The 27961-nt window shown below is 42.5% G+C and overlaps 3 protein-coding genes across 4 annotated transcripts in view; 1 reads left to right on the top strand and 2 right to left on the bottom strand.

The window, feature by feature from the left end:
• Positions 1–6645, top strand: part of trmt13 (tRNA methyltransferase 13 homolog) — a 7581-nt gene extending 936 nt beyond the window's left edge. The window contains exons 2-11 of the mRNA XM_020927693.2: positions 1–6; positions 84–150; positions 779–835; positions 1205–1274; positions 2247–2353; positions 2538–2705; positions 2932–3004; positions 3104–3178; positions 4119–4536; positions 4952–6645. The exon at positions 1–6 is cut by the window's left edge and continues 44 nt beyond it. Coding sequence (XP_020783352.2) covers positions 1–6; positions 84–150; positions 779–835; positions 1205–1274; positions 2247–2353; positions 2538–2705; positions 2932–3004; positions 3104–3178; positions 4119–4536; positions 4952–5405 — 1495 coding nt within the window. The 3' untranslated portion in view covers positions 5406–6645. The remainder of the gene's footprint in view (positions 7–83; positions 151–778; positions 836–1204; positions 1275–2246; positions 2354–2537; positions 2706–2931; positions 3005–3103; positions 3179–4118; positions 4537–4951) is intronic.
• A 227-nt stretch (positions 6646–6872) lies between these two features.
• Positions 6873–13871, bottom strand: lrrc39 (leucine rich repeat containing 39). Of its 2 annotated transcripts, XM_055165359.1 has the most exons (9): positions 13847–13871; positions 12765–12987; positions 11154–11419; positions 10196–10332; positions 9330–9475; positions 9011–9163; positions 8469–8659; positions 7206–7246; positions 6873–7064 (listed from the first exon to the last, which is right to left on the bottom strand). In XM_055165359.1, the coding sequence occupies exons 2-8, from the start codon at positions 12887–12889 to the stop codon at positions 7236–7238; spliced, it is 1029 nt and encodes a 342-aa protein (XP_055021334.1). In that variant the 5' UTR covers positions 12890–12987; positions 13847–13871; the 3' UTR covers positions 6873–7064; positions 7206–7235. The 2 variants fall into 2 exon arrangements, with proteins under 2 accessions (XP_055021334.1, XP_055021333.1); XM_055165358.1 differs by lacking the exon at positions 7206–7246 and having other exon boundaries at positions 6878–7064.
• Positions 13872–16174: 2303 nt separating this feature from the next.
• On the bottom strand, positions 16175–27595 carry dbt (dihydrolipoamide branched chain transacylase E2). The gene is made up of 11 exons (XM_020927669.2): positions 27522–27595; positions 26413–26545; positions 24977–25052; positions 24658–24839; positions 23368–23495; positions 22697–22940; positions 21245–21411; positions 21087–21164; positions 20756–20947; positions 20454–20525; positions 16175–18449 (listed from the first exon to the last, which is right to left on the bottom strand). The coding sequence occupies exons 1-11, from the start codon at positions 27564–27566 to the stop codon at positions 18282–18284; spliced, it is 1485 nt and encodes a 494-aa protein (XP_020783328.1). The 5' UTR covers positions 27567–27595; the 3' UTR covers positions 16175–18281.
• Between the last annotated feature and the right edge of the window lie 366 nt (positions 27596–27961).

The raw sequence follows: 27961 nt of genomic DNA, 5'->3' as shown, positions 1-27961 counted from the left end.
AAAGCAGTGAGTCTGTTTTCAAATATGAATTCTAATTTAAAATTTGTTACATTTTCTGATGTTTTTTTTTTAAATCTTCCTAGCACTGTGAGTGAAGACAAGCTGGAGAAGCATCTTAAGAAGTGTAACTCCAGAGAGAAGCCTAAACCTGTAGGTAGCATCCATACGTGGAAGTGGTTCCATATTTCTGGGTTATTATTTCACCACTAACAAGGGTTCTCTACTTTGAACACCACTTATACATTTTAAGGAATCATCTTAAGTTAAAACATCTAACTTGGCCACTTAGTTTTGCACTAAACATGTAATATCATTCAAATATTAATTTTTATGGCTATAGATGCTCATTTTAATGTCATTCAGATGATACCAGTGAACAGTATTCAGCTACTGTCAAACCAAGCCTTGTTTTGACAGAAGCTGAATACTGTTCACTGGTATCAAAAAATAAATAAAAAAATCTACATCATTAAAACTTAAGCTATAGTATGTAACTTTTCTGGTAGAGGGCCCACCAGTTGCTCGTTTCCACTGAGATGTTATTGTTTTGTCTGCAGTGTTACACAGTATGACATTAAACTCACCTTCATAGAAACAAGCAGGAGATGCCAGTCTCAAATGCAGGCATTTTTGAGCAATAAATGCACATGATATAAGTTTAATACCATATTGTGGAACATTACAGGCAGCTGCAAAGCTACACAATACACGTTTAAATATGAGTGACTTCAAATGTTTGAGTGTGAAGTGACATAAGCGTTACCTGTTGTGGTTTTAGGTGTACTATGTGGAGGACAGGAACGCGGGGTCAGGGGATGAGGCCCAGAATGCAGAGGTAAGCTTCTGACATGATAGAACTTCGAACACTTTACTGGCAGGATGTGCAAAATGTCCATAGAGATACTTTAGTGCAAGCAACATAAAAAGTCAAGATAACTGCTGTGGAACAACATGCTGCTGGCTCCATTTTTCACACTAATACTTTTGAAGAAGTTGATAAGTTTATATCTTATATCTCTTTTGATTGCACATTTACACATTTTCTAAAGTGTGATGACTTGAACCTGATTTTTGCAACCTGCTCAGTGACCCAAACAATAGTTTTTTATGTTGTTATTATTATTACTATTATTATTATTATTATTATCCATGACTAAAGTGTAGATATCCATACTGATCACTTGACCTGTGCTGTGTTGAGCAGGTGAGTTTGTCAGAGCGCAGCCGAACAGAACTGCAGGGTCTGCTGGACAAACTGAAGACCGCCTGTCAAGGTCAGTGCCCCTCACAAACACCACATTACTCCAGGGAGCCAGAGCCAGAATACTGGGGGCATATTATGTGAAGTCAACTTTTATAAGTTTTTAAAGTGGGGCCAAACACTGAAACTCCACCCACAAGCACAGTTCATATGGAGCTGCTGCGCTGGGCCACGCCTGGAGGACTAAAGAGTGTGAGGGGGAGGAGGGGCGTGGTCTAGAGGTATACGGAACAGTGTGATTGGTCCAACAGGTATCCACACATCACACTCCGCCCCTGCAACCAGGTGTTTGTAATCAGTGTGATGTCACCAACTACTAGAAATTGCAGATGCCACTCAAGATGAAACAAGTTTAGACTTAGGGATTTTTGAGCAGAAAGTGCAAACGAGGTACATTTGCACTAAAAGTATCAAAACTGCCAAAAAAATGACCTGGAACAGTAAAGAGTGCCAATAAAACCCATGTATTAGTGAAGAAAGTGGATGTAGTGTTTAGTTACACTTCAAATGTTATAACTGCAGTGTTTCCCACAGACCAAGTAGCATTGTGTGGCACCTCCTACGACTGTGACTGTTACGGTTCCAAGTGTCGGGCTGGCCCCGCGTAGACCGTCGGGTGTCTGCAGGTGAAAGCACCATGGGCAGAGAGTCGGTTTGGAGAGCAAATAGTGCAAATGTTTTATAAGTGTGCTCCCACTGACACATGCATGGCTGTTGAGCTCTCTCTGGGAGCCAGAGTCAGAAGGAGCCGGAAGGGAGAACTTCCCATTAGGAACACGGAACTAGCGTGTTAGCTATGTCCATTCATATATACAGTCTGTGGGCCATACACAGGGGCTTAAAAAATATCTTATGCCACTTTTTATACCATTTGCTAACTTTTAAGTCAAACCACTGAATACATAGTTTCTCTCTATTTCAAGATAAATGGCTTTTCCATTTTAAAATCCATAAAGTAGCATGTGTCGTGTGTGTATGACTGTAGGACTGGCCTGTGACCCAGAAGAGAAAGTCCTGTCCCACCCTGCTCTACAGGAGGAACTGAACAACCCCAAAAATGGAGAGTCAGCCCACAAACACCTTCGACAGCAGGTACAGTCACAGACCTCTGACAGCAGGTACCTCTGACAGCAGGTATCTCTCACAGCAGGTATCTCTCACAGCAGGTACCTCTCACAGCAGGTATTAATGTGTCTGGAGTGGACCAAGAGAAGTGTCTTGCCCAGGGACACAACCATAGGCACTGTTGAAGTTTACAGCTCCCTGTATTGTGCAGGCATCCATCCTGGCTCACATGGCTGCACTGGGGCTGCTTCGAGGGGGGCGCTGTTTTGTGGAGTTCGGAGCAGGCCGAGGCAAACTGTCCCACTGGATCCACGAAGCTCTCAGGGGTCAGCCGGAGCTACAGGTGCTGCTAGTGGAGAGGAGCAGCACACGCTTCAAGGCAAGATCCCCCACTCCTCACCCTTACCTGGCTGTAATCCACTCAGGGCTGCAGTCTTCTGTTTTTAATAGTCTTTGGACTTGAATAGTTTTTAAATCTAGCTTAGATAAAATCTTCTTTTTGATCAACAAAAAGTATTTTTGAGTTATGTAGAATTATGAGGTGTGGTGTCACTCCCTATTGTGTCACTCCCTATTGTGAGCGTTACTTGCTTTGTGTTGTGCAGGTGGATGGTAAACATGCAGATGGAGAAGAAGAGTTTGAGCGCCTCCAGGTGGATATCCAACACCTGGACCTGGGTAAGGGCCTCACCAAACCGGGCTCCGGGGCTCTGGGGCCCCGGGGGCCTTGGGCTCTCGGGTTCTCAGATGGAAGTCTAATGATGTTTGTTCCCTCAGGTGGAGTGCCTCTGCTCAGGGAGAAGGGGCTGCCTGTGGTGGGAGTGGGGAAACACCTGTGTGGAGCAGCCACAGGTTTGTCTACACTTTTAGAGGCAGGTTTATTGAGGTAGTTTATGGAGACAGTGTACTATTACTTTATCTGTTTGTGGAGAAGTACTACCATATTTTCCGGGCTATTAGACGCACTCTTAAGCGTCTAACCCAATCAAAAAACGGCCACGCTCCCGGCAAGCCAGAGCACCCCATACACGAATCCACTCGGGTGTCTCTGCACGACTTCAGTAAACTACAAATCCGCACCACCCGCAGAACACACAAACACACACGGAGCAGACAGCGACCGCACAGTGAAACACACCCACAGACACACTCATCACTCCACGCCGACGAGGAACAGAACGGAGGAACGATACCAAAAAAGCGAGTCCAGTGTGCCTTTCTGAGCCACAACTGAACAACTGAGTCACTGTGAACACGCTGACAATCCGTTGGTCCCAGACAGCACCCTCCCTACACGCCACAACTGAACAAAGCCCAGAGTCACTGTGAACACCACAAACAAACAAAACCACTCACCCATCACATTGCTGTGTTTCCTTTAAAGTCCGGTGCGGTTTATTTGTGAAAAAACTTTGAAAAGAGACCATTTAATGACAGTGCACCTTATAATCCTGAGCGCCTAGTAGCCCGGAAATATGGTAGTACTTTGTCCTAAATGTCACTGTAGTATTTTTTTAAAATGACTGAACAGAAGAGATCGCTCAACTAGACTACCTGCCAATTAAAATAAACTGCATTAAAATCTCTACAAAGGAACATTTGAGGCCATAATTTTAGTACATTTATTTTATTATAGGTGTTTTTATTTATGAGAACTATCTTTTTAAAAAAAAAAACTCGGGCTCACCTCTCCATAGACCTGACTTATAACTTGGCATGGAAACAGATTAAACACTTGCTTACCTTAGGGTGCGTTCATACTCAGGACTCACTTTTGCTGTTGTCTTTTCAGATCTGGCTCTGCGCTGTTTGTTGGAAAAACCCCACTATCATGAGTCTAAAGAACCTCCAACCAAACGACTCAAATCCACTGACCCCTGCCCAGAAGCAGCTCAGACCTGTTCCCCTGCAGAGCCTTGCGGTCCTGCCCTGGCGGTGGTCGGCCTCACGGTGGCGCTGTGCTGTCACCACCGCTGCCAGTGGAGGCACTACGTGGGCAAAGACTTGTTCAGACAGAGAGGGCTCGGAGCGGAGGATTTCTCAGCCTTCTGCCGCATGTCCAGCTGGGCCACATGTGGACTCAGAGCCACCAATCACAACACTTCAGCTCCAAATCAGACCAATCAGAATGAAGAACGCCAGGATGCACCCGATCAGAAAGTCGAGGAGGAAGAGCATGAACCAGCAGAGGAGACAGATGCTGTGAATGGGTAAATAATATACATTTTCACATAGATCAATTGTATTATTTAGCAGTTAAAGCGGCTGTTCCATATTTTCACTGTTTTAGTGTGAAACAGAAGTAGTTCATTTAAAACAGTCTGCTGTGGGTCCAGTTCTTCCTCACTTACCTTATGCATTCTGAGCAGCATTTTTCACAACCTTCAGGGGTCAGAATGTTAACATTAACAACAACTAGCATGCTAAACATGCACTTCAGAATTATTGGACATTAAAACAGGTTATAATTCAATGGAGACCGTACACAGCTGACTTCTGTATGTTTGTCTGGTGTGTTTGTGGAACGTACTGTAGTACACATAGAAAAAGGAGGAGAGAGGTGATTGGTTCCAAATGCAGAATGAGTTTGAGGCACGAAACTTGATTTGTCGTGGTGTGCTGCAGGTTCCTGAGCCCATGGGAGCGCAAGCGTGTGGGCCGTTTGTGTAAGCTGCTCATAGACTGTGGGCGACTTCACTACCTCCAACGCAAAGGCTTCACTGGACGTTTGAGCAGATACGTGAGCTCTCAGGTCACCCTGGAGAATGTCCTGCTCACTGCTGTCCCCAATGCACATCCAGACGCGCCAACAGACGCGCCAACAGACACGCCAAAAGACGCACAGGAAGACGCACAGGAAGACTCACACTCAGACGCACAACAGGAAGACTCACACTCAGACGCACAACAGGAAGACTCACACTCAGACGCACAACAGGAAGACTCACACTCAGACGCACAACAGGAAGACTCACACTCAGACGCACAACAGGAAGACTCACAATCAGTCCTGTCACAGCCAAAACACACCACAACTCCCAAGACCCAAGACCCAACACCCAGAGACACACCTCTGTGAGGTGCACTAACAGATCCAGCGTGCACACTACCAGAGCCAAAAGCATGAACTGAACTTGGATGAGACAGAATCAGCCAAACAAAAACTATTCACTTTTTTATTGTACAATTTAAACTTTGTTTTTGGTACTTTAAAGTCTGCTGTAGAAACACATTTACTAGGGGCTACTCCTTCCTGCAGTAAAGGTCCTATATTACACAAAGTTGACTGCTGTGAGGTTTAAGCCATGTTATAATGTTGTTCGCTCCTCATACATACTGTATCTGGACTTGTTTTGTTTCATTCACATATGTTCGAGTAACCTTTTGTTAGTCTGTCTACATCTCAAAAAGCTCAAAATTTGATCGTTTTTAAGTTACTGTCTCCTTTTATCTTTAGTTCAGTAGAGATTGATCATTCCAGGGCTGAAATGATCCAAGTGATTCAAGAGAAGGTCTGTGGAGTTTAAAATGACAGTGCACCACTTCTTGTATCACCACATGACATCCATCACATGGTGGAACAGAGTGTTGTTTTTTTGAGAACTCATCTTAAATATCCAGGGTCTGTGAGTTAAACATGTTTGAATGAAAATAAATACAACCCCGGGTCTATTTGTGATGAGGAAATGACAGATAATGGAATTTTGAAAGAAAACAATGGAAACATACTTATATTGACATCCAGTAGTGTTATGTTACATTTTTCTAATACAAATGTATGTAATAATTAGAGTGACAGAGGGATGATTAACTGTAGATAAAAGCTTAAATTACATTTGTGAGTATTAGCAGCCAAATCAAAAGGAGGAGGAACACTCAGTGCCTCAGGGTGTTTTCACACAGTCTAAAAAAACTTTGTGCACCTGCTGCAGTGAACAGCTAAAAGCACTGGACACAGATGGTCTCAGAGGGACTCCTCTCAGTCAGGGCAAAAAAGTCATCATTTGTGCAAATCAAATGTTAAAAATCCCAAACTAGTTCTTGGAGAATGTGTATGGGAATCCCCACACTTTTATTCTTATCTTCTATCACTTTTATCTTGTGAGAGATTTGTGGTTGGGAACTTGTGGACTAGATCAGGACTTTCATCTAAATGTTTTTGTACATTAAATGAATGTTGTTCTATCTCCCATAGAGCAGCGAATCCCAAAGGTCTTTATTTTATTTGAGTTGAAGGCCACATGGAGATGAGGCATTTCACATGCCAAAGCTTTTGTTTGGCAACGTTTCAATAAATGCTCCAATCTGTGCTCATGTGATTTTTGATGTTTCTATTTTTGACTTGATATGCAGCTCTCTTTTTAGGGGTGTTCTTCCACTCAGTTCTTTTATAAAAATACCACAAAGGGATCATGTCAAACCTGACTTGAGTGCCAATTCCAGCACATTCTAAAAACAGGGGTAGAGCACATTTAAACAAGGAGTCAGCGTGACACAATAATGGTTCCATAAAAAGCACTGGCGTCCTATGAAAATCATTTATTTTTACAACAAGCACATTTTAATCTTGGAAAATCAGTATTACTGAAAAAAAAATGCTACAAAACATGGTACATTTACATTGAACAGGCTCCTTAGTAACAATAGCATGTGCTTCTATAAATACAGGGCTCAGTGGCATTCACAGTACTGTGCTCCACAACAGCTGAGCTCTACTGGTCAGGGTCATCACCAGGCTCTGAAACACACAGACACACGTCACATTCACATATAACAGCTTTTATGTATGAGTGACTATATGAATGTGTAAGTAGTTGTTATTGTGGATTATGTGTGAAAATGGATGGAAATAGATGATAAATTTCAACAGTGTCAGTACCTTGAGGTGGCTTCCCTCTTCAAAGGCAGCTTATCTGTGTTCTGTGTTAATAAATGGAGGTTAGGCGCAAACATGGGGACAGATGTCATGAGTTACATGGTGAGATGTCAGTACAAGATTCTCCTACAGGACCACACATGAACTATTCAGATTGTTTTTCATAGAGCTGACCCTGAACTGTGTCTCCAGATACGAGATAAACGTGTTCTAATCAAATATAGTGTTTACTGATAAGCTTTTACTGTTTTGGTTCAAGATGATTATCCAATCAGAAAGCAGAATGAGCCTCACATGAGTCTCTTGTTTGCACTGCCAGTTTCAGCTGAAACTCCAGTGTGTTTAAATTTAAAATGTCTCTCTGATCTGAACAGTCACGCCCTAAACCCCAGCACCAGCACCAGTCATGAGTCAGTGCTAGTGCAGCCTCTGCAGGTCAAAGAAGGGAATTCTGGAGGGTCTGAACTTCACATGAGGCCTGTTCTGTCCATATAATGAAAATGAGAGACACTTGGATGTGTCTCTGTCTGCAGGTGAAGGATCTGGAGACACAGGATCAGTTGTGATTGTAACATAGTTTTTGGAACGTTAAGAGCACAGACTCTGCAGTTCCTTCAGCAAGTAAAGTTATCTTCAGAATGTTCTCTGATGTTGAACTGTCCAGAGCAGTGGGGAAAGTTCTACATACATATACATACAGTATATGATCCTCTTTCAGTGCATAGATGGGGATTACCCCGTACTGTGTAAACTCTCTCATGTATCTGCATGTCTGCAAGTTTAACCTTCTGTTGTGTTGCTGATGTACTTACTCTCTTGTCCAAATCATCTCCATAAATACCGGTAAATATGTATACTATACAAAATGTTATTAAAATTGCCCATTCCCCATAAGTTAAAATAAAAGTGTTGGAGGTTTTCTGAGGGAGTCTCCAGAGCTCATGAGTGTGTAAGCAGCAGTCAGCTTCAGTGACAGTGTTAGTTCAGTTACAGTGATGGGTGTACCAACAGTAGGCATTAGGGCAGTTGCATGGTGATTGTAGTACTAACAGTAGACACAGTACATGTTGGTGGTTGTAGTACTAACAGTAGGCACAGTACATGTTGGTGGTTGTAGTACTAACAGTAGGCACAGTACATGTTGGTGGTTGTAGTACTAACAGTAGGCACAGTACATGTTGGTGGTTGTAGTACTAACAGTAGGCACAGTACATGTTGGTGGTTGTAGTACTAACAGTAGGCACAGTACATGTTTGTAGTACTAACGGTATGCACAGTGCACATTGAGGGCGGCGTAGGCTCGTTTCCTGGCCTCGTGGATGTACAGTTGCATGAATTCTTTGCCGTACATCTCCCTGTCGTCCTCCTCTTCCTCCTCCTCTTCTTCAGGCTCCTTTGGTTTTCTGGGAGGCAAAGTCACGTCCAGAGTCAGGGGGTTGTCCCGGAAATTCACAAATCTAAACAAAACAAGCACAAATGAGTTTATGTAGAAAATGTCTCGGAGCTTGTTGGTGCTCAGGATCAGTGTGTCCAGGCTTTAGTAGTAGTAGTAGTAGTAATAGCAGCTGTAGTAGTAGTAGTAGTAATAGCAGCTGTAGTAGTAGTAGTAGTAGTAATAGCAGCTGTAGTAGTAGTAGTAGTAATAGCAGCTGTAGTAGTAGTAGTAGTAATAGCAGCTGTAGTAGTAGTAGTAGTAGTAGTAGTAGTGGTAGTAGCAGTAGTAGTAATAGCAGCTGCAGTAGTAGTAATAGCAGCTGTAGTAGTAGCAGTAGAAGCAGTAGTAGCAGTAGTAGTAGCAGTAGTAGTACCTGAGGCGGCTCATGTCTTCCATCAGAGGGGGTATGTCTCGGAGCTTGTTGCTGCTCAGGACCAGTGTGTCCAGGCTGACCATGAGGCTGATGCTGTCGGGGAGTTTCTCCAGTTCATTTCTCTGAAGCCACAGAGTGTGCAGCTTCTCCATCCTCAACACACACACATCAAATGTCATGTTCTTTCTTTTCAATGACAAACAGCATGCAATGTCTGTCTCTGTGAGACTGGTCCCATGTGTCTCGTCTTATTCCCTCTCTCTCTGTCCTCTGTCTCTCTGTCCTAAGTGTGTGTGTGTGTGTGTGTGTGTGATCCCACCTGTAGATGTCGTGGGGCAGTTGTGTGAGTCTGTTGCCCCCTATGTCGAGCCACTCGAGTGCTGGCAGCTCCAGCAGACACTCAGGGAACTCACTGAAGTCGTTCATGGACAGGTCCAGGTGCTGCAGCCGCTGCAGGCTCTTCAGCTGCACACAGCACACACACAAAAGAAATATGTGCTGTTTATTTGTGAGTTAGGCTATGGCAACTGTCCTTCACTGTTATAGCAATTAAGCAATTCAAATAAATATTATAGCTTTTGAATGTAAAAAGGTTCTCACAAAATCCTTCAAGTCAGAAGAGAATCATTTGCCTGAAAGCCCTGAATATCAGGATGTTAATCTCAGTGACAGTGTAGTCAGTCTTGGAACTGTAGACAGTATATATCTCATTGGAAGCACACATTCACACATACAACAGCAAAATGTGTGTGTGGTCAAAGTGAGGGAGCAGGCATGTGTCTATACTGAAAACACTGGTCTTCAAATTCTAAAAGACTGGACTGCTCACTAACATGATCACATGATGTTGCTTTGATATTGTTGCTGGGTGAAGGAGGAAACACAAAAACATGCCCATATAAATGAACAATACACCAAGACGAGGGGGCCTTTTTACACTCACACACCCGGGATAGTGTCCTGCAGAAGCCTGAGGTAGACTTCAAACTGTCTATGAAAACAAACTCAGCTGTGGTCTGAAAAAAGAATCTTTTAGAATGAATCATCAGAAGGCTCTGTACTTCACTTTCGCAGTCAATTCAGTCACACCTGGTGCCCCCTTACCCTGGTCTGTGGTACCTGGAGGGTCTGGTCTGGTCTGGTCTGTTGTACATGGAGGGTCTGGTCTGGTCTGGTCTGTGGTACCTGGAGGGGCAGAGCTCTGAGGTCCCGGTTCATGGCCAACTCCAGTCTCTCCAGACTCTCACACTGGCCCAGCTCCTCTGGGACACTGCTCAGTCTGTTATAGCTGAGGAGGAGCTCTCTCAGGCGACTCAGCTCACCTGTAAAAACACAACAACATGACAACACAACAACATGACCGAAACTACACCATCACTATACAAGAGACCCCAGCACATACATCACAACACCCAGTGTGACTGTGCAAGCAGAGAGGGCTCCAGGCTCCTGTAACAATCAGCTGAAGCATCAGAGAAAAGTCGTGGTAATGTGAAATGAAATCACTTCTACCTTCATCCTGTAACTTCTTCAGTCAGATTTAAGAAAACCTATTTCTGACGCAAGAGTAACAGTCAGATCTGTGGAGAAGTGGCCCCACTCACAGTAAGAATACATTTTAACGGTATTTTGATAATAAAAACACCAAAATGAATAGTTTGATGTCATAATGTGGAACAGTGTTTCTCAAACTGTGGTACATGTACAAGTGGTGGTATGTGAGCTCCCTCAGGTGGTACGCAGATTCCTCTGCAGATCAAGTATTTTGTGAATTTACATTGAGTCCGTGTAATACACATTTGGGTTAGTCCTCGTTTAGGACCAGAATAGCAGTTGTGTAACTCTAATTTAGCCCTAGTTTAGTCCTAAAATAGTCCTGTTACAGACCTGGTTTAGATCTGGTGGTACTCGGATGGTCATATAGTTTCTTAGGAGGTGCTTGCCATGAAAAGTTTGAGAACCACTGCTTTGCATAATCTCAGAGTTAGCCAGGAGGCTAATTTCCATTTGAAGGCCTTTTTCCAGATGAACAGAAGACACTCCGGAAAGATCTGGACCATGCACCCTCAAATACCCAGTGACCCCAGTGACCATCATCTTTAAAGCTCTAACATGGAGGATGGGTCAAATGCAGAGGACTGACCGATCTCCTTGGGTATGTGTGCGATAGCGTTGCGGGACAGGTCGATGACGAGGAGGTTCTGGAAGTTGTGGATGAAGGTAGGCAGGGCCTGCAGACCTGTGCGGTGCATGTGCCACTCCTGCACCTGGACCAGCTTCACCAGACACGAGGGGAGGCTCCTCCACTCCTCCTGCTCCAAACGCAGCACCAGACGCCCGTCTTCTGTCTGCAGCTTCTGTTTGAGGCGAGCCAGGAGCGCACGCTCCTCCCACACGCCCACGCCCACTCTGCGCACACACACACAACACACACACACGTGTCACAAACAACACACACAACACACACACACACGTGTTACAAACAACACACAAAACACACACACACGTGTCACAAACAACACACACAACACACACACGTGTCACAAACAACACACAACACACACACACATGATGAGTGCTTATCTAACAGACCAGTGCATTTTGGATGGACGATCCTGTGTACTCTTCTTCATTCTGCACCAGCGTGCTGAAGTGTTCACTTAAACTTTAAACTCATCACAGAGGCTCAGCATCACTAGAGATGGACTTGAGTGACCTGTACAATATGACTGTGTTAGGGTTAGGGGTTAGGGGTCAGGGGTCAGGGGTAAGGGCTACTCACGACCAGAGATGGAGTGGGCCTGAACAGCCCTTATAGCCCTTTTCCTTCAACGGGCACTCACTGCTCTTTACGTCACACATTCACACACATTCACTCAGCACACTACTGGAGGTGAGGTGGGTTGTCTTGCCCAAGAACATGATGAGCTGGATTCAAACCACCAGTCTACCAGCTGAGCTATTAAGGGGTATGACGCACCAACAAGAACAGCTCACCTGTTCAAAAACAATATAAGTAGGTCAGAACAATAGAGTGTACGCGCTCTGGGAGTCCCAGCATGCACTTTGCTGTAGGCCAGTAAAAAGGCTCTGTGAGTATGAGAGTTATGTGAGGGGCCACACATGACAGCAGTGACTGCAGCTCACAGGCTGCTTTCTCTTCTTCTCACTACTCACTGTATAACACAAAAGGCCTACACAAACGAGTCAGATATAATGTTGTTAAAACTGAATAATTCTGATTCTAGGTTGACATTTTGGGCAAAGTTTAATGCCAAACTGTGATAAAGCAAAGTGATAGCAGACCTCACCTGTGCACTGGCCTGTCTCTACGAGCTCCTCTGCTCCTCCTCTACTCTTCTGTCCTCACCTGTTTGTCGGTCGGTCTTTGGGGGTCCTCACCTGTTTGTCCGTCGGTCTTTGGGGGTCCTCACCTGTTTGTCGGTCGGTCTTTGGGGGTCCTCACCTGTTTGTCGGTCGGTCTTTGGGGGTCCTCACCTGTTTGTCGGTCGGTCTTTGGGGGTCCTCACCTGTTTGTCGGTCGGTCTTTGGGGGTCCTCACCTGTTTGTCCGTCGGTCTTTGGGGGTCCTCACCTGTTTGTCCGTCGGTCTTTGGGGGTCCTCACCTGTTTGTCGGTCGGTCTTTGGGGGTCCTCACCTGTTTGTCGGTCGGTCTTTGGGGGTCCTCACCTGTTTGTGGGCCGGTCTTTGGGGGTCCTCACCTGTTTGTGGGCCGGTCTTTGGGGGTCCTCACCTGTTTGTGGGCCGGTCTTTGGGGGTCCTCCTCCTCTGCTCCTCCTCTCTGTCTTTGCTGATCTTGAGGATGCGCGTCTCCCACAGAGCTTTAATGGACGACACTGAGCTGCTGACCACCACCATGATGATGATGATGATGATGTCACCGTGACCTCTGACCCCACGGACAATTGCTTCTCCCACAGTCGCTCATTATGCAGAGTGCTCAGATCTCGGACTCACTATGATTAAATGAGCAGAACAGAACTTTTTATTTCTCCTTTTTAAAGGTACAGTATGTAACTTTCTGAAGGTGGCACCTGCACGATTCTACAGAAACAGAAATTTAAAACCATACTTTGGAACATTTGCCATGGAGAGAAATATGTTTTATGTCATACTGTGAAAGATTATAATATAATTAACTATACTACAGAGACACAAGCCCAATCAGAGTAAAGACATTTGACATATTTGTAGTAAAAGTTACATACTGTAGTTTTTTCTACGTTTATGAATAAGACGATACAGCAGACTCCCCTTAATCTGTTGGCACTGACTGATGACACACTCTCATGTATCTTAAAAAAAGTATTATTTTCCAGTTCCAGTCTAAGTGATTTTGTCAAAGTGATTCCTAAAATTAACTCTACAGATCTTTTCAAATACCATGTCATGAATGTTCCCACTCCTGGAATACAGGCTTTACTTTTCAATAAATAAATAAATCTTTCAAAAGTAATGTGATTTTTGATTTGAAGTTATTATCAAAATCTCCATTGAAATGGCTAATGTAAACAGTGGTGTCATGTGGTGCAGGGTGAACAGTCAGGTCCCTGTCAAGGACATTAAAGGTGCAGTAGGAGGGTCCCCAGCAGAAAAGGGTCAGTAGCACCCACTTTAGTGCCCTCAAAAGCCTGCAGTGTTGGAGTCCCTGACTGTTCTCATGTTCTGCCACATTCCCTGGCTCACTCTTACATACAGGATTTCAATGCACACACTTACAGTATTTACATTCACCATGACAACAAGTTTCTATCGACAGGAAGTGAGTAAACGCTGCATTATCAAGTAAACAGAAGTATTTTGGAGTGTCCTCACCTCACAGCTCCACGTAGGTCTCCTCCATGATGTGTGAAATCTGACCCCAGACCAGTCTCAAAATTAGCCCCTGGTCACATGACTGCAGGGGCTTTTACTCTGGGATCAAATATAGTTTTTAAATATAGGTTTTTATGTCATTTATGGTTCAGAACATGTAAACATTTCTTCAGTGTGAGTTTCTGTAATAAATTCACACTTTTATTATTCTTTGTGTAATTGTAATTTAATTTAATGTTTTATCAAATGGGAGGAATTCTCACATTGTAAAGTGTCCTGATGAAAGGTGCAGCTGATTTGCTGGTTTGTCTCACCGTGTGAGTTATGAGCACAAATGTTGGTGCAAATGCAGACGACCACAGGCTGCTCACAGAAATATGCTCCTAATCTGTGAGATAAGACTCCCGAATACCAAATAGCAGCGAGAGAGGCCTTCACTGACCCGGGGGAAACCAGACACTGCACACACAGACCATGTGCAGGTAACTGCTGGTGAACTGGTTGGATATTGGATATTGGATATTGGACATATATAAAGACATTTCACTTGTAATACGTATCACTGATTTTATTCAAACAACTTTTGACGTCTTCATAATCCTCCAGGGTAAATATCATAAGACTGTAATCATTAAAAATCATACTGAGCTGATTTAGTGCATGTTTGTGAATTCAACACTCATTCTACTTGTAATGTACAGATGTGGATAAAATTGTTGGTAACCAACTGGTAAGGAAAGAAAAATCAACAATGGTCAGTGGTCAATGTTTTGTTTTTTGTTTTTTTAATAATTACTGTCTTGTGATATTTACCCTGGAGGATTATGAAGGTTTCACAAGTTGTTTGAAAAAAAAAATCTGTGATGTAGATTACAAGTTAAATGTCTATAAATGTGTCCAATATCCAATATCCAATATCAAACCAATTACAGCAGACATGTCCAAACTATGGCTCGTGGGCCAAATGCAGCCCCCAGACAAATTTTTCTTGGCCCTCAGGCTTCCAGGTAAATTGGCCCAAATTACCTTGCATCAATTAAAAATGAACTTTTTACTGCAAGTTTTTTTTTTTATTTACTTGATAAAACTAAGTATTAAATATTACGTGTGTAGTTTTAAGGATCTTAGCATGAAGAAAGACTGATGGCTCATGTTAAACATGCACATATTTCAGTTATTCACTGTATTGAGCACCAGTCTACAGCCCTTGATCGGCCGTCTGGTTTGTCTGTGTTTAGATATGTGGCCCTTGATGAAAAAAGTTTGGACAGTTTGAATTACAGCTACGAGGAAGCGGATTAGTCACCTTTACTTTGTGACTTCAAATAATGCTCAGGATTTTTAGTGTATACTCATGTTTAGTGTATTGTCAGTGTGAATATGACGCTAACAGACTGAGCAACATAAGCATCATGGAAATAGAAAGTTAAAATCATACTTTGGAACATTTTCCATGGGGATAGATATGTTTTAGGCCATACTGTGTAAAACTGGAGCCAAAGGGACGTTTTCATGGAAAGGAGTAGTAAGAGGCCAGGCCAAATAAGAGTAACGTTTGTGGAGATGCAAGCTCGCCAACAGTAACGTTTTTCTACATTTTTCAGTGCAATAAAAATCCAAAATGAACCAAAAAAAGTGATAATTACCTCCACCAAGGAGGTTATGTTTTTGCCAGCATTTGTCTGTCTGTTTGTTTGTGTGTTTGTTTGTTTGTCTGTTACCAACATAACTCAAAAAGTTATGGACCGATTTTGATGAAATTTTCAGGATTTGTTGGAAATGTGAAAAGGAAGAACTGATTTCATTTTGGGGGTGATCCGGAAGAAATCCTGGATTCTGGATCACTTTGAAATTTTAGTTAACATTGTGGTAAATGGGGCCAAAAAATTAGTTTCTCAATATCTCGGTTAATTATTGACCAAACCCCATGAAATTTGACTCAGGGATGGACAATGGGATCCTCTTTCATATTCCAAAGGCTGATCCGGATCTGATCCAGAAGACTGATTTTATTGCAATTTATATAAAAAATGGGGGTAGTCCTTGGCGGAGGTCTGCGCTCTCTGAGTGCTTTTCTAGTTTTAGTCTATTTTCTGGCTAACAAATAAATACTATGTCTGTAAAGGGACAGGAAACACACTTGTAAACTATTATTTTTAAAGCTACAATCTGAAGGATTTCACTGGACTGAAATGGACTAAATTGCCTGAAACTGATGGAATTCCAATTGTAAAAAGTGTAATCATAAAAATCCATGTATTTAGATTTGTTTTCTGTAAATATCACAATGGCAATCATTACATTTTACATCCATAAAAGACAAAAAAGAACATTTTGACAGTAAACCTTTATTTTCTTGATTTAAAGTCATTCAGCAGTAGTCAAACAATTCACACATGTTGATTTTCAGACTGAAGCCTGAAACAGGAACTACTACTCCCCCAAATACAAAAACACTAATAATTGTAGAATATGTACTTCAGACATGTGTTTCTCACAAATCCAAAAACGTTCATTTTGTCTTCTTATGTATATTAACTTGTTGGTTTGTCTTTATAAAGAACCCAAGAAGTTAGTGTATTTCTTACAGTTTAAATTAAAACATGAGACTAAATGTGTAACAATGACAATGGGATGACACAGGAACAGAAATGACTTAAAAATATAACTGTTGGGGGAAAAAATCGCTAAATATGTGAATAATAATTTCATACCTGATTCGATGCATTCAAAAGTGTAAATTTTAAAAACCATTTCCCATTTGATACATATTCTGGAGTGAGTTTCAACCGAGATTCAACCGTTTTTAATGCTCTAAAATCATGTTGATTGCTACATTGTCTTTCAACCAGAAATTCTAGAGTGATTTTTTTAAAAAGATTGAATTGATCACAAAGAAGACAACAAAGAAAAACACAAATATTTTAGAGTGGAAGAAAAATACAACAAAACAAGACACACACTTTACATTTAAAGAGACTTGTGCGTCTGCCTCACACACTGGTTGTACGCGCTACTTTTGCTTCCTATTTGTATTTGTATTTGTATTTGTGTTTATTTATTTTGTGTTGAGATTCCAAATGCCTGACTTCAGGAAACAAAAGGCCAATACAAATCCCAGTGTGGAGCCTTAACTTTTGTCATGTCATTCTTCTCTGTGCTAAATGAAGAGTTAATCAAACTCCAGTTAAACCTTGTTCAAAGGCATCATGGAAAAGTAACAGGCACACTGCAGAGGACAGGAAGTGATGTGGGCCCGTCTGTCATGTCAGTCCTTTCAAAATAAAGTACAGTACAAACGGGTGCAGATCTCAAGTTGGAACGTGTTTTCACTAGAAGCTCCAAGGAGGCAGGAAGTTACACTTTGATTCTACTGAGTGACTAGTTTTAACCAATTTCTTTACACTACGTCATTGGTTAGTTTGAAAAATTAAAGTGAGTGAGTGAGTTGCAGATTTTTACACCAGATGCCCTTCCTGTAAAAAGAAGCCAAATACAATGGTGATTAGAGTGGGCAGTGGAATCAAATGTTTACTCAAGGCCACAACAAACTGGCTACCATCTGGTTCACAGGTTTATGCTTAACTCATTACACCACCTTTATGAGGAATTAAAATGACTTGAAAAACATTTCTGGAACTAAGCCATCTGCAATCCATGGACATTTGACATATTCCATACAAAGCAATAATCTCACCAAGACAAGTTACAAGTCAGATTTGTGGAGTGGCGACCCTCATAATATGTTTTTCAAGGTATTTTAGGGCAACCACAATGAAATTAAGGCTTTTAAATTGAGGAAAACTAAAATGGCTGCCATCGTAATCCACTTTTTTTTCCCCTATTGTTGACAGTGTAACAAAGAACCAAACTGGACTTCCTCCTCTGCTCCTCATTGGCTCAGGAGAAATGTGAGATCCACAGATTGAGACCAGGTCAAAGTTCAACATCAAGTGGGCTCTTCAGCTTTCAGAAGTTATAATCCCATTCATTTTCCCATAGAAAATGTAAAAAAAAAAAGAGCTAAAAATTATTATTATTATTATTATTATAAATCATTTTTTGTGAGGTCAGGAAGAATGCATTAGCATGCTAGTTGTTGTTAGCTTTACCGTCACAGCAAAACAGTGATGTGTGAAATGTGCTGATCATCTCATCACGACAAATCATTTTGGACCACTGCAAACCATTGAAATAAAAACATTTTAAGGTAGGTTTTAGGTACAGCACCTTTAACTCCAGAATAACTGAAGAAAAGGACATGCGCCTGAAACCAAAGCAGGAAATGCAGATTTTCTAATAAAACGATTGCATGTTGATACTATTCTATAGAACAAATGAATGGAATTTTGCTTCCAGAACTGGCAATGGGTGGGCCCTGTTGAGCTGTGCAGTCCCCTCTGACAGCAGGGGCTGATGGGAGATGTAGTCTGTTCTATTTGAGGTGTAGCAGCATTCGCTCAGGCTGCTCTAGGTACTCCCTCCACATGTTGGAGAAGCGACACATGGTAGCCCCGTCGATGATGCGGTGATCAGCTGACCAACTGACCTTCATGATGTGGGCGGGTGTCACCTGCCCCAAGGAGTCGAACCGCGGCAGCACCTGTCACACACACACAAGTCAACATCAGCATGAAAGGGATTCATTGTTTTATGGGAACATGCGAATTATAAATGAAACAATACTGTGAATTAAAGCAGACCTTTTCTTTTCTTTTAACCAGGTTATAGTTGTTTTTTAATCACCCTTTACTCATCTGAAGTTATATTTGGAGCTAATTGTGCATGTTTGAGTAATCTTTAATCACTTAAAATAAATGAAAAAAAAAACCAAAAACATCCACTGCTTGGAAGAGTGATCTGTATCTGAGTCGACTCTTTGTTGTGATGTTTACGGCGACGTCAGCTCCCAGTGGCCACTGCAGTTTTCTAACACAGAAGCCAGCACACTTGTTTCTTTTACTAAGTAGTTTTAGATGAATATTGCATTTTATATATTTTAAATGGGCAAATTATAACATAATGAACCATGGGTGTCATAGATTAGAACTATAGCACCCACAAAGCACTAGAGGTTTTCTTTCAGTAAAACACTCTTTGAAGGACGTACACTAGCTAAAAAGACAAGGATCAGAGTGTGTGTTCTCTGGAGAGTCAGTGTGGAAATAGTGTGTATGGATAGTATGTTAGTAAGTTCCTCTCCCTTGCCCCTGAGCTCTGTCCAGCTGGCACACCCAGGCCAACATTAAGAATTGGTTCTTAAATAGGACCTGTGGAGCTTGTGTGTGCTCTGTAGTTATAGAATAAACACCTGTTGATCATTAGGTTATAATTTGGACATATTTAATCACAATATTCATCTAAAACAACTTAATAAAAGAAACTGGTCAACATTGTAGAGCTGAATCCCGCGTAACCTTTTACAGTACGTCACTGTAAAAATCATCACAACAAAGTGCTGCATGCTGCCAGCCCTTGGTGTGGAGAGAAGCACATCACACTAACAAGTAGTTTTTTTGTGCTAAAATGGTTACACGACGCTGCCGAATCCTACCAGTATTAGAAAATAAAACTGGAGAAGGAAGTGTGTGTGGGTGTGTACAGGTGGAGCTGAGTATAGGGGAAGATCGGAACAAAGATGCTTTAAATACAGGAAAATAAAGAGGACTCAAACATGCACAAAACACTCTGAATACAACTTCAGTGGGTCAATGAGAAAAACTACTTGTAACGTGGTTAAAAGCTCTGAAAAGTACATTTTGGACAGAATGGTTGCATCTACATGATACGTGAGTGTGGGTGTGTGTGGCTCTCATGTTAACAGGATCCCCGGCTGCTTTGACCTGCTGCTCTTACATGATTAACGTTGGCTTCAGTTATAAATACACAATACCAAAAAACTCAAACAAATATGTTCGTTTGTAGTATTTTTTTTTTTTATATATATATATAAAAAAAGGACAAAATACGATCACTACTAGCCATATTTGTTCATGTAGCAAAGCATTCTGGGTAGTGTCGTCACAAGGTTGTTGTCTTCTGTCGTCGGATACAACTTGTGCTTAAGCTCAGTTTTGCTAACGTCAATTGATAAAAAGCTACACAGCACAGCTTTTGGTTGGAATTTCCAGTCTGGAACCAGGACTGAAACAGAACTGAACCAGGACTGAGTGTGTGGACGAGCCCGGAGGTGCACCCGCGCAAACCGTCAGGTGACCGCAGGTGAAACGGACCAGTGCAGAGTTTCACGCCCCACGAGGCAAAGCAGAGCCGTTGCCCGATCAAGCTTTGGAGACACCTGCTCCACGAGCTCAGGCCTCTTACTCTACTCAATTTAGCTTACAACAGCACTTGTTGCAGGCACCATTGATTGTGACAAGCAACCACTTGACGATACTACCCAGAATGCTTTGCAACGTAAACAAATATGGCAAGCTATTACTGATCGTATTTTCTCCTTTTTTATATAAAAAAATACTACAAATGAATATATTTGAGTTTTTTTGGTATTATGTACTTATAACTGACGCCAGCGTGAATCATATAAGAGCAGCATTTCAAAGCAGCCGGGTATCCGACTTAAGACCACACACTCTGCTCACTGTACCTGGATTTTTCCTAGAGCTCCAATAGCGACCTCTGGAGGCAGGATGACAGGTTTAGCATATGTCCCTCCAATCTGCACAAAGAAAAAAGAAGGTTACAGAGCACCCTGCATATGTGGGCCTCACTTTAGGGCTGAAACTTTTATTATTATTCTACATTATATTATTTTAGTAGCCTAGTAATCAGTGGTTATATTTTCAATATGTTGACTTGTCAAATGATTATTTCTATTGCACACTTTTTAATTAATTTATTTTTTTATCAAATTAAGTTTATTCATTATTAAGTTTTATCATGGCATACCGAGCCGATGTTGGACAGAGTGAAGGTCCCTCCGGTAAGGTCCGAGGTGCCCAGCTGTCCGGCCGCTCCCAGACTCTGCAGCCTGTTGAGCTCCTGAGCGATCTCCAACACACTCAGCACCTGCACATTCTTCACATTGGGCACCAGCAGCCCCTGAGCTGTGTCCATGGCCAAGCCGATGTTATGAGAGGCCTGTACACAGAACATCAGTCCAGTCTCACAGTGTCACCAGGGACGTTTGGACAAGGGCAAGTGTGCAAGCGCTTATTAAAGCAACTGTAGGCCTATCTTAAACATAAACCATTAAAGCATGATGGGAGCTGTAGCCTACCTTATAGGTGATGTTCTGGCAGGCTTCGTCCACGGAGGCGTTGAGGATGGGGAAGTGCAGTAGACCCAGTGAGGCGGCCTGGAGCAAAGAGAACATTTAGCCCAGCGGACCTCCACAGTCCGGTCTAGTCCCTACATGCTGAGGATCTGTGACTGTACCTTGATGAAGAAGGGCATGTAGCTGAGCTTGATTCCTTGGGCTGCGGTGAAGGTCTGGAGTTCTTTGCGCAGCGTCACCAGGCGGCTCAGGTCCACCTCATCACAGTAGCCAAAGTGAGGGATCTTCAGAGCAGCTGTCATTGTCTTCACCATCGCTTTGTGGAAACCTGCATTTAAAAACACACATGCAGCTTTACATTTACCATCAACAAGTTACACAACAAAGCTCACTCATTTAGAGTGATCAGAGAAGTGAGGCGAGCCCTTGCACGTCACTGACATGGCTCGGTGTACTTCTTCCTAGAAAGGCCTTGTATTTAGTGTGCGTGTGTGTGCGTGTGTGTGTGCGTGTGTGTGCGTGTGTTTTGAGCATGGTACGGAGCCTCTGTTTAAGTGCAGTGTCCCCTCCCTCCTAAAGTCCTATAGATTATTTGTTTATCAGCACAGCAGATGCACGCGCAGCCTGAGAAAGCACCACTGTCTCTGCGGTTAATATGAAGTTGCAGCATTAGAGATGCTGTCAGCGCACTACAAAGGTATACCATATACAAAGGTACACCATGTGATGAAATTAGATCTGCTGCTAAACATTAGTGAATGGTCTCAATGACATATGCATTAAATGTAGGTGAGTGGGTAAATGACAAGAAGAAATAGGCCAAACTTCATAGCGGGGCAGCCTGAAATCTTACAAGACATTGACATGATACATGACAGAGGCTCTTTCTGGCCTGCAGAAAGCTTTACTAAATGGATTACTAAATGGATTCTTGTGAAACCATGTTAGAATGCTGTCATCTCATCCAAAAAAGACCTGGAGCCGTGTTTTGTTTCATTCACACATTTGATTAATCCCTTATTGGTCTGGCTACATCTCCAAAGCTCAAAATGCTACGTTCCTCCTGGTGATGTCATGAAGCTGTCGTTTTCAAGTGAAGAGCTCCTTTTCAAAATCACATTGGAGCAGTTCCTGTATCATCACATGACATCACAAGGTGGAATAGAGTGTTTTCTGTTTGAGAGAAGAACAGTGTGTGTTAAACATGTGAATGAAACAGAACACAACTCCTGGTCTGTGTGTGATGAGGAAACATTATAACATAGATCAGAAAATAGCAGTACATGTGCCCCTTAATGGAGGAAAGGGATTTTTCAAGTAAAGCAAATCAACCAGTCAGCCGTAATGAGATAGAGACGAGAGAGACATAAGCTGTACTTCAAGTCAAGTCAGAATCCACAGAGTCCAGTTCCAAACCAGTCAATTCAGCGTTAGTGCAAATTCAAAAGTAGAATCCTACTCCACAAAACAGCACAACTGTTAAACTGTTGTAATACTTTGATTTCATGATATAAGTCAATTTTACATATGTCCATTTATAATTTCTCTGCTTGAGGGATTAGACACTGAATCTATGTGGCAAACACCTCATTCACTAAACCCCACTGTCTGACCTTTGAGCGGCTCTGTCACGTCCTTCCCGCTGAACACGGGCTTGGGCATGGCTGGGATTGGTTTGGTCGCCATGGGGATCTGTGGTTTGGTTGCCATGGCAGCAGGTGCAGGAGGCGGGGGCTGGATCTCCTGGATCGGTGCTGGAGGTAAAATGGCGCCCGTCTGTTTGGACAGGTAGTTCAGGATGTCTTCTTTTAGGATACGGCCATCTTTGCCAGTCCCCACCACCTCACTCAGCTTTATCTACACAACACACACAACACAACAAATCTGGGTCATGTCTTGATGTCCCTTAATGTTTTACATTTAAAAGCCATTGACCCTCTAGTTTAGACTTCTACAAACATATTCTGAAATACTTGCATTAGTTTAAAGTTCAGATTTCACTCTTGTCTCAAACGCTAAAGTGCATATGACAGGTTTTTCTTGTTTTTCTGATCACCTAGCGTGTGGTAAATATTTATTTTAGTTTTACACCAGAGTCAAGTAAGTTTATCAAGAAATCTGGAAAAACTGAAACGTAAAGCTAATTTTTAAACAGGAATGCTTCTGTCTCTAATGTCATCTGTACATAAAATTTCATCTAAAATGCAGGGGCAAGGACTATATGTTATCATTTATTCAACAAAATAAAGGTATTTTTAGGACTGTATTAGTGTGTGGTGCTTACATTGTTCTCCATGGCCAGGCGCCTCACAGCGGGGGTGGCCTGGGTCTTGTGTCCCTTGATCTCCTGATGGGTGTGCTCCTCTCGGGCCATGGCTGGAGTCTCCACCACGTCCTCCTCTTGGATCACCTCTGCACATGCACAAACACAGCACACTCAGAGCGCACTCAGAGCACAGCACTCACAATGCACTCACAACACACAACATACACACAACACACTCACAACGTACACACACTCGCAGCACACACTCGCAGCACACACTCGCAGCACACACTCGCAGCACACACTCGCAGCACACACTCGCAGCACACACTCGCAGCACACACTCGCAGCACACACTCGCAGCACACACTCACAGCACACTTTGAATTCATTTTTAATGCATTTAAAATTTCAATATAAAAAATTCACATTTTAAATATATTAAACATATTTTCAAAAATTCACAGCAAAGATCCAAGATACCAATGCACAAATCAATCATGCAACTGAGGCTTTTTTTATAGGCTGTTCTCTTATGTGGGCAGGGTTTACAGAGATGAGGCTGGCTGACCAATCACACTGATTCACACTGCATCATTTCCTGGTTGTTACTAAGTTAGATTGGACCACTTTGGATCGATTGCTTTTGCCTTGGCATCTTGGATCTTTGCTGTGAACATTTTCACTGTGAATTTTACAGTGCGAATTAGAGGCCTTAAAAATATTTATGTTGTATACTTAAAAGATAAACATTTAATAAATAATTTTTAAAAACATTGAAATTGTGTACTAAAATTCTGATTAAAAATAATTCAAACATGTTTTTTCAGAGTTAAAAAATTCAAAGTGAAAAATTCAGCGATATTTAAAATCCAAAGTTTGATGGAATAAATTATCTTCCCTAATAATGCTAGTCTTTCACAGCAGGTCCCATAAATCCATTTTTAAGAATTCATTACATTTTGGTACTTTCTTTTCTATTCCATGTGTCTTATATATGTGTAATCCTCAGTGGTGCAGTAGGTTCATGTTGGTCCATGTTTGTATACTAGTCTATGTGCTCTGATCCAGCTCAACATCATTCTAAAGACATTTAGGAAAGGTTCATTTCTGTCTTACCAATTTATATATAAATTCTTGCTCAAATTATTATCTAGTTTTGAAAATAGTGTTGATTAATATCTGATTTTCAATACTTCTGACAACTCTACTTGTGACGCCAGCAGAGCAATTCACATATGCATTTGGTAATCTAATCTAAGAAAAAGAAAGTCCTGTATGAACCCCTCAGCCTACATGAGTCCTGACCTGATCCAGACTCGGTCTCAATGTCCACCAGTGGTGTGCCCACCAGCGCTGTGGCATCCACCTCGTAGTACAGCCTCCTGATGACGCCATCGTATCGGCTCGTGATGGTCACCGACGCTTTGTCACTCTGCACCTCACAGATACTGTCGAACTGAGACACTTTGTCCCCCTCCTTCACGTACCTGACACAGCACACAGCACTGTCACACACGAGGTACACACAAAATCCCCTGATGGCCTCCTACAGCCTCCCTCACACAAACACTGTTTGTGAAGATGAACACATTAGGTTATTGGACAGGATCAGATTTACACATACCATTCTTTTACAGTGACCTCCATGATTCCTTCCCCGATGTCAGACAGTTTGAACTGTACAATGGGTCCATAGTTCACTAAAAAAACAAAAGGTATAGAATAACTACTGAAGAAATACTTGCTTTCTTAACATATACAAATGTACTGTTAGTGGAAACAAATTAATTCAAAATTACTTTTTAAACTCTGATGAAGACCTCCATTGGTGGAAACATGCTGGCCTCTCACTTCTAATAAAGGACTTTAATATTTATAATCATAATGCTTTGAATGTTTTTAAAGCCCAGATTGAACTTGGCTATAGAGAACCTGTATGTGGCATCATGGCCTTGCCCTGATCCATCTGGTCCGGCGAGCCAGACCGCCAATAGACCGCCATTGTAAAGTTGGCACATTTTTTCGTTCCTTTAATTTTCACATTAAGACACAAGCCAGAAAAGTGTTGTGCACAGAGCTATAATCAGCAGAGAGATAAAGACACAGGGGTTCAGTTGTATCCGATCCTGTTTGAAGCTGACAGACGAGACAAGCGGAGCTGCCATTAGTGTGCCAAATACCCATCAATATTCGGGGGGGGTCTCCATCTCTGAATTGTTGAGCAATACAGACTCAAATGTGAAAAAAGAAAAAGACATCACAGTGGATGTCACAGACAGCCTAAACTGAGCAGCCCACCCGAACCTGCAGTCCACAGTGCATTCTCACTTTCCCCGCACAGAAGCAGCACGCAGATATGGAACCGCTCGGACTCAGTGCTTTGCGCACTGGTCTTGCTCACCCCCAACTGGAACCAGAACATGGAGGACGGAACCTCCGGACCGATCTGACCAACGCGCTCGGAGGACAGCACAATATCAAGCTCCCGTGTCTTTACCGTTGTTGGCTGCTGCTGTTACCCGAACTCAAAGCTTCTGCTCCGGGCTGATGTGCAGTGAGTTGCGTACAAAGTTCTACATGTTGCTGTTTTATGAGTTCATGGTGATAAGTTGAGATGAGGATGGCCCGCGGTGTTAACAGGGAACATAAATTGGAGGAACATCGGGAAAATCGGGCTGACCTTGTCCGGGTCCGTATGGGACGGCGTCTGGACCTTTTTTTTTTTTTTTTTTTTTTTTTTTTTAAGGTTTTCTAGGGGGTGGGCTAGGGTTAGTCATATTACAAAAATGCTAGCTACCATCGTCGGGACAGTCACATGAGTGCAGGTTCTCTATAGTGCACAAGGGGCTTATTATGATATATTTTTTATTTGAATTTAAATGTCTCACAACCAGCAGCCTTCATTTTATTTTTATGGGATGTGCTGCAAACCAGTCATAGTCACACTACAGGAATTGTAGAAGAAGGAGAAGGAGTGGAGTGAAATCAACTCCATACTTCTATAATGAATCCTATCACGATCGGACAATATGAAAGAAGAAGAAGAAGAAGATTACTGACCGATGGCCGTGTGGAGCGTCCTCCAGCTGACCCTGCGCAGGCTCCTCTCACATGTGAACACTGAAGACTGAACACTGGGCTCTGACCTGAAGCTCTGAGGGCGGAAACAGCGGCGGCGGTACTGCTGACTCAGCTGAACACAAACACAACAGGCTGAGAGGAGCAAAACAAACAAATAAACAAACAAACATCTGTCACACAGGGGACCAGGCTTGAACACAACATCTGATCCAAGATTATGCACTGAAATGTGAGGGGCTAAAAGGCTGTGAGCGAGGACTCTAATTGCAAAATACTTCACAAATAGTCAAAACCAATTCACATTTTTAAAAAAATATGTGGTGAAAGTAGAGAAGAGCTTGACTAATTTGGAGTTCTGTCATAGTCAATATGATATTTTTGAATCTAGATCAGTTGATGACTGATCAACTATGAGGCTGATATATAGGACTGATTTAATTAAATGATGACACAATACAGAACAACAGGACCCTGATCTCCCTTTCTCTCCTTATCCACATACTATTATGATAAAAGTGTTTTGTCATCTCTGGGGGGAACGGTTGAACTGAGGACAAAGCAGTTTCATGGAAAATAAAGTGTACTGTAAACTATTTCCTTCAGATTGACAGCCCTTTTTGTCTACTTGACATTTGAAGTCATGCACTCACCATGGCACTACCTAAATCCAGAAGTGTCAGTGTCCCTTTCGGGGTGAGGAGCCTAACGGACAAACTGAGCTCACTTCATTCAGCGGCTGTAAGAGCTGACAGGTGAGGGGATGCAAGGTGGAAAAGGACAAGACTAAATAACACCTCCAGTACCGGCCCTTCCGGTACATGACAGGACACGGGCTGACCGCGACAATACGCGGAGTTTGTTTCCTTCCTAAGTGTGTCTGATGGCCACGGCGTGCTCTCTGTGTTTTGGTTTATGCCTCTTGATGCTAACATTAGCATCCCTTGCATTACATGGAGTCAGAGAGGTTGCATCTCGTTCTCACAGGTGTAAAAGCCGATACGGTTCCTGCTAACGGTAGACGCTGCAGCGGCGCACACACGGGCTCGATAAAGGCGTGCATCATGTGTCTGGGTGTGTTTATTTCTCACCAGTCGCCTGAAAACACTGAAGGAGCCTCTTGTCACCGCCGCCATCTTTAATTCCTGTCTCGGCCGCTGTGACGTCACTCCGCACGCCCCTCTCAGCATCCAATCAGAGCCCGCTCGCTTTTACTAAATACGAGTGAACGCGACACACAGTGGTCAAACCAGGGATTACACCAATAGACCTTTAGGAGCTTCGATTTTTGCTCTCTCATTTATTAAGTTGTTTTTTCCCACTTCCCCGTATTTATGGGAAAATGTGTTTTGCCCATTGACTTTTTGTATCAGTTTCCAGCACGTGCACTTGCAGTTTACTACCAGTGCACGTTTTATATGCATTAAGGTGCTAAGACAATAATATTAATCTGTCTGATTTTACCTAAAAAGCCTGACTCAAATTTTCCTCAGTTTAAACGGAATCTGTTTCTGAACTCTTTTGGAGCACA

This window comes from Boleophthalmus pectinirostris, unplaced genomic scaffold (assembly GCF_026225935.1).
Source record: "Boleophthalmus pectinirostris isolate CB_2022bp ecotype Guang Dong unplaced genomic scaffold, ASM2622593v1 HiC_scaffold_7, whole genome shotgun sequence".
NCBI classification, from domain to species: domain Eukaryota; kingdom Metazoa; phylum Chordata; class Actinopteri; order Gobiiformes; family Gobiidae; genus Boleophthalmus; species Boleophthalmus pectinirostris.
This window is presented reverse-complemented; position numbering and strand designations above follow the sequence as displayed.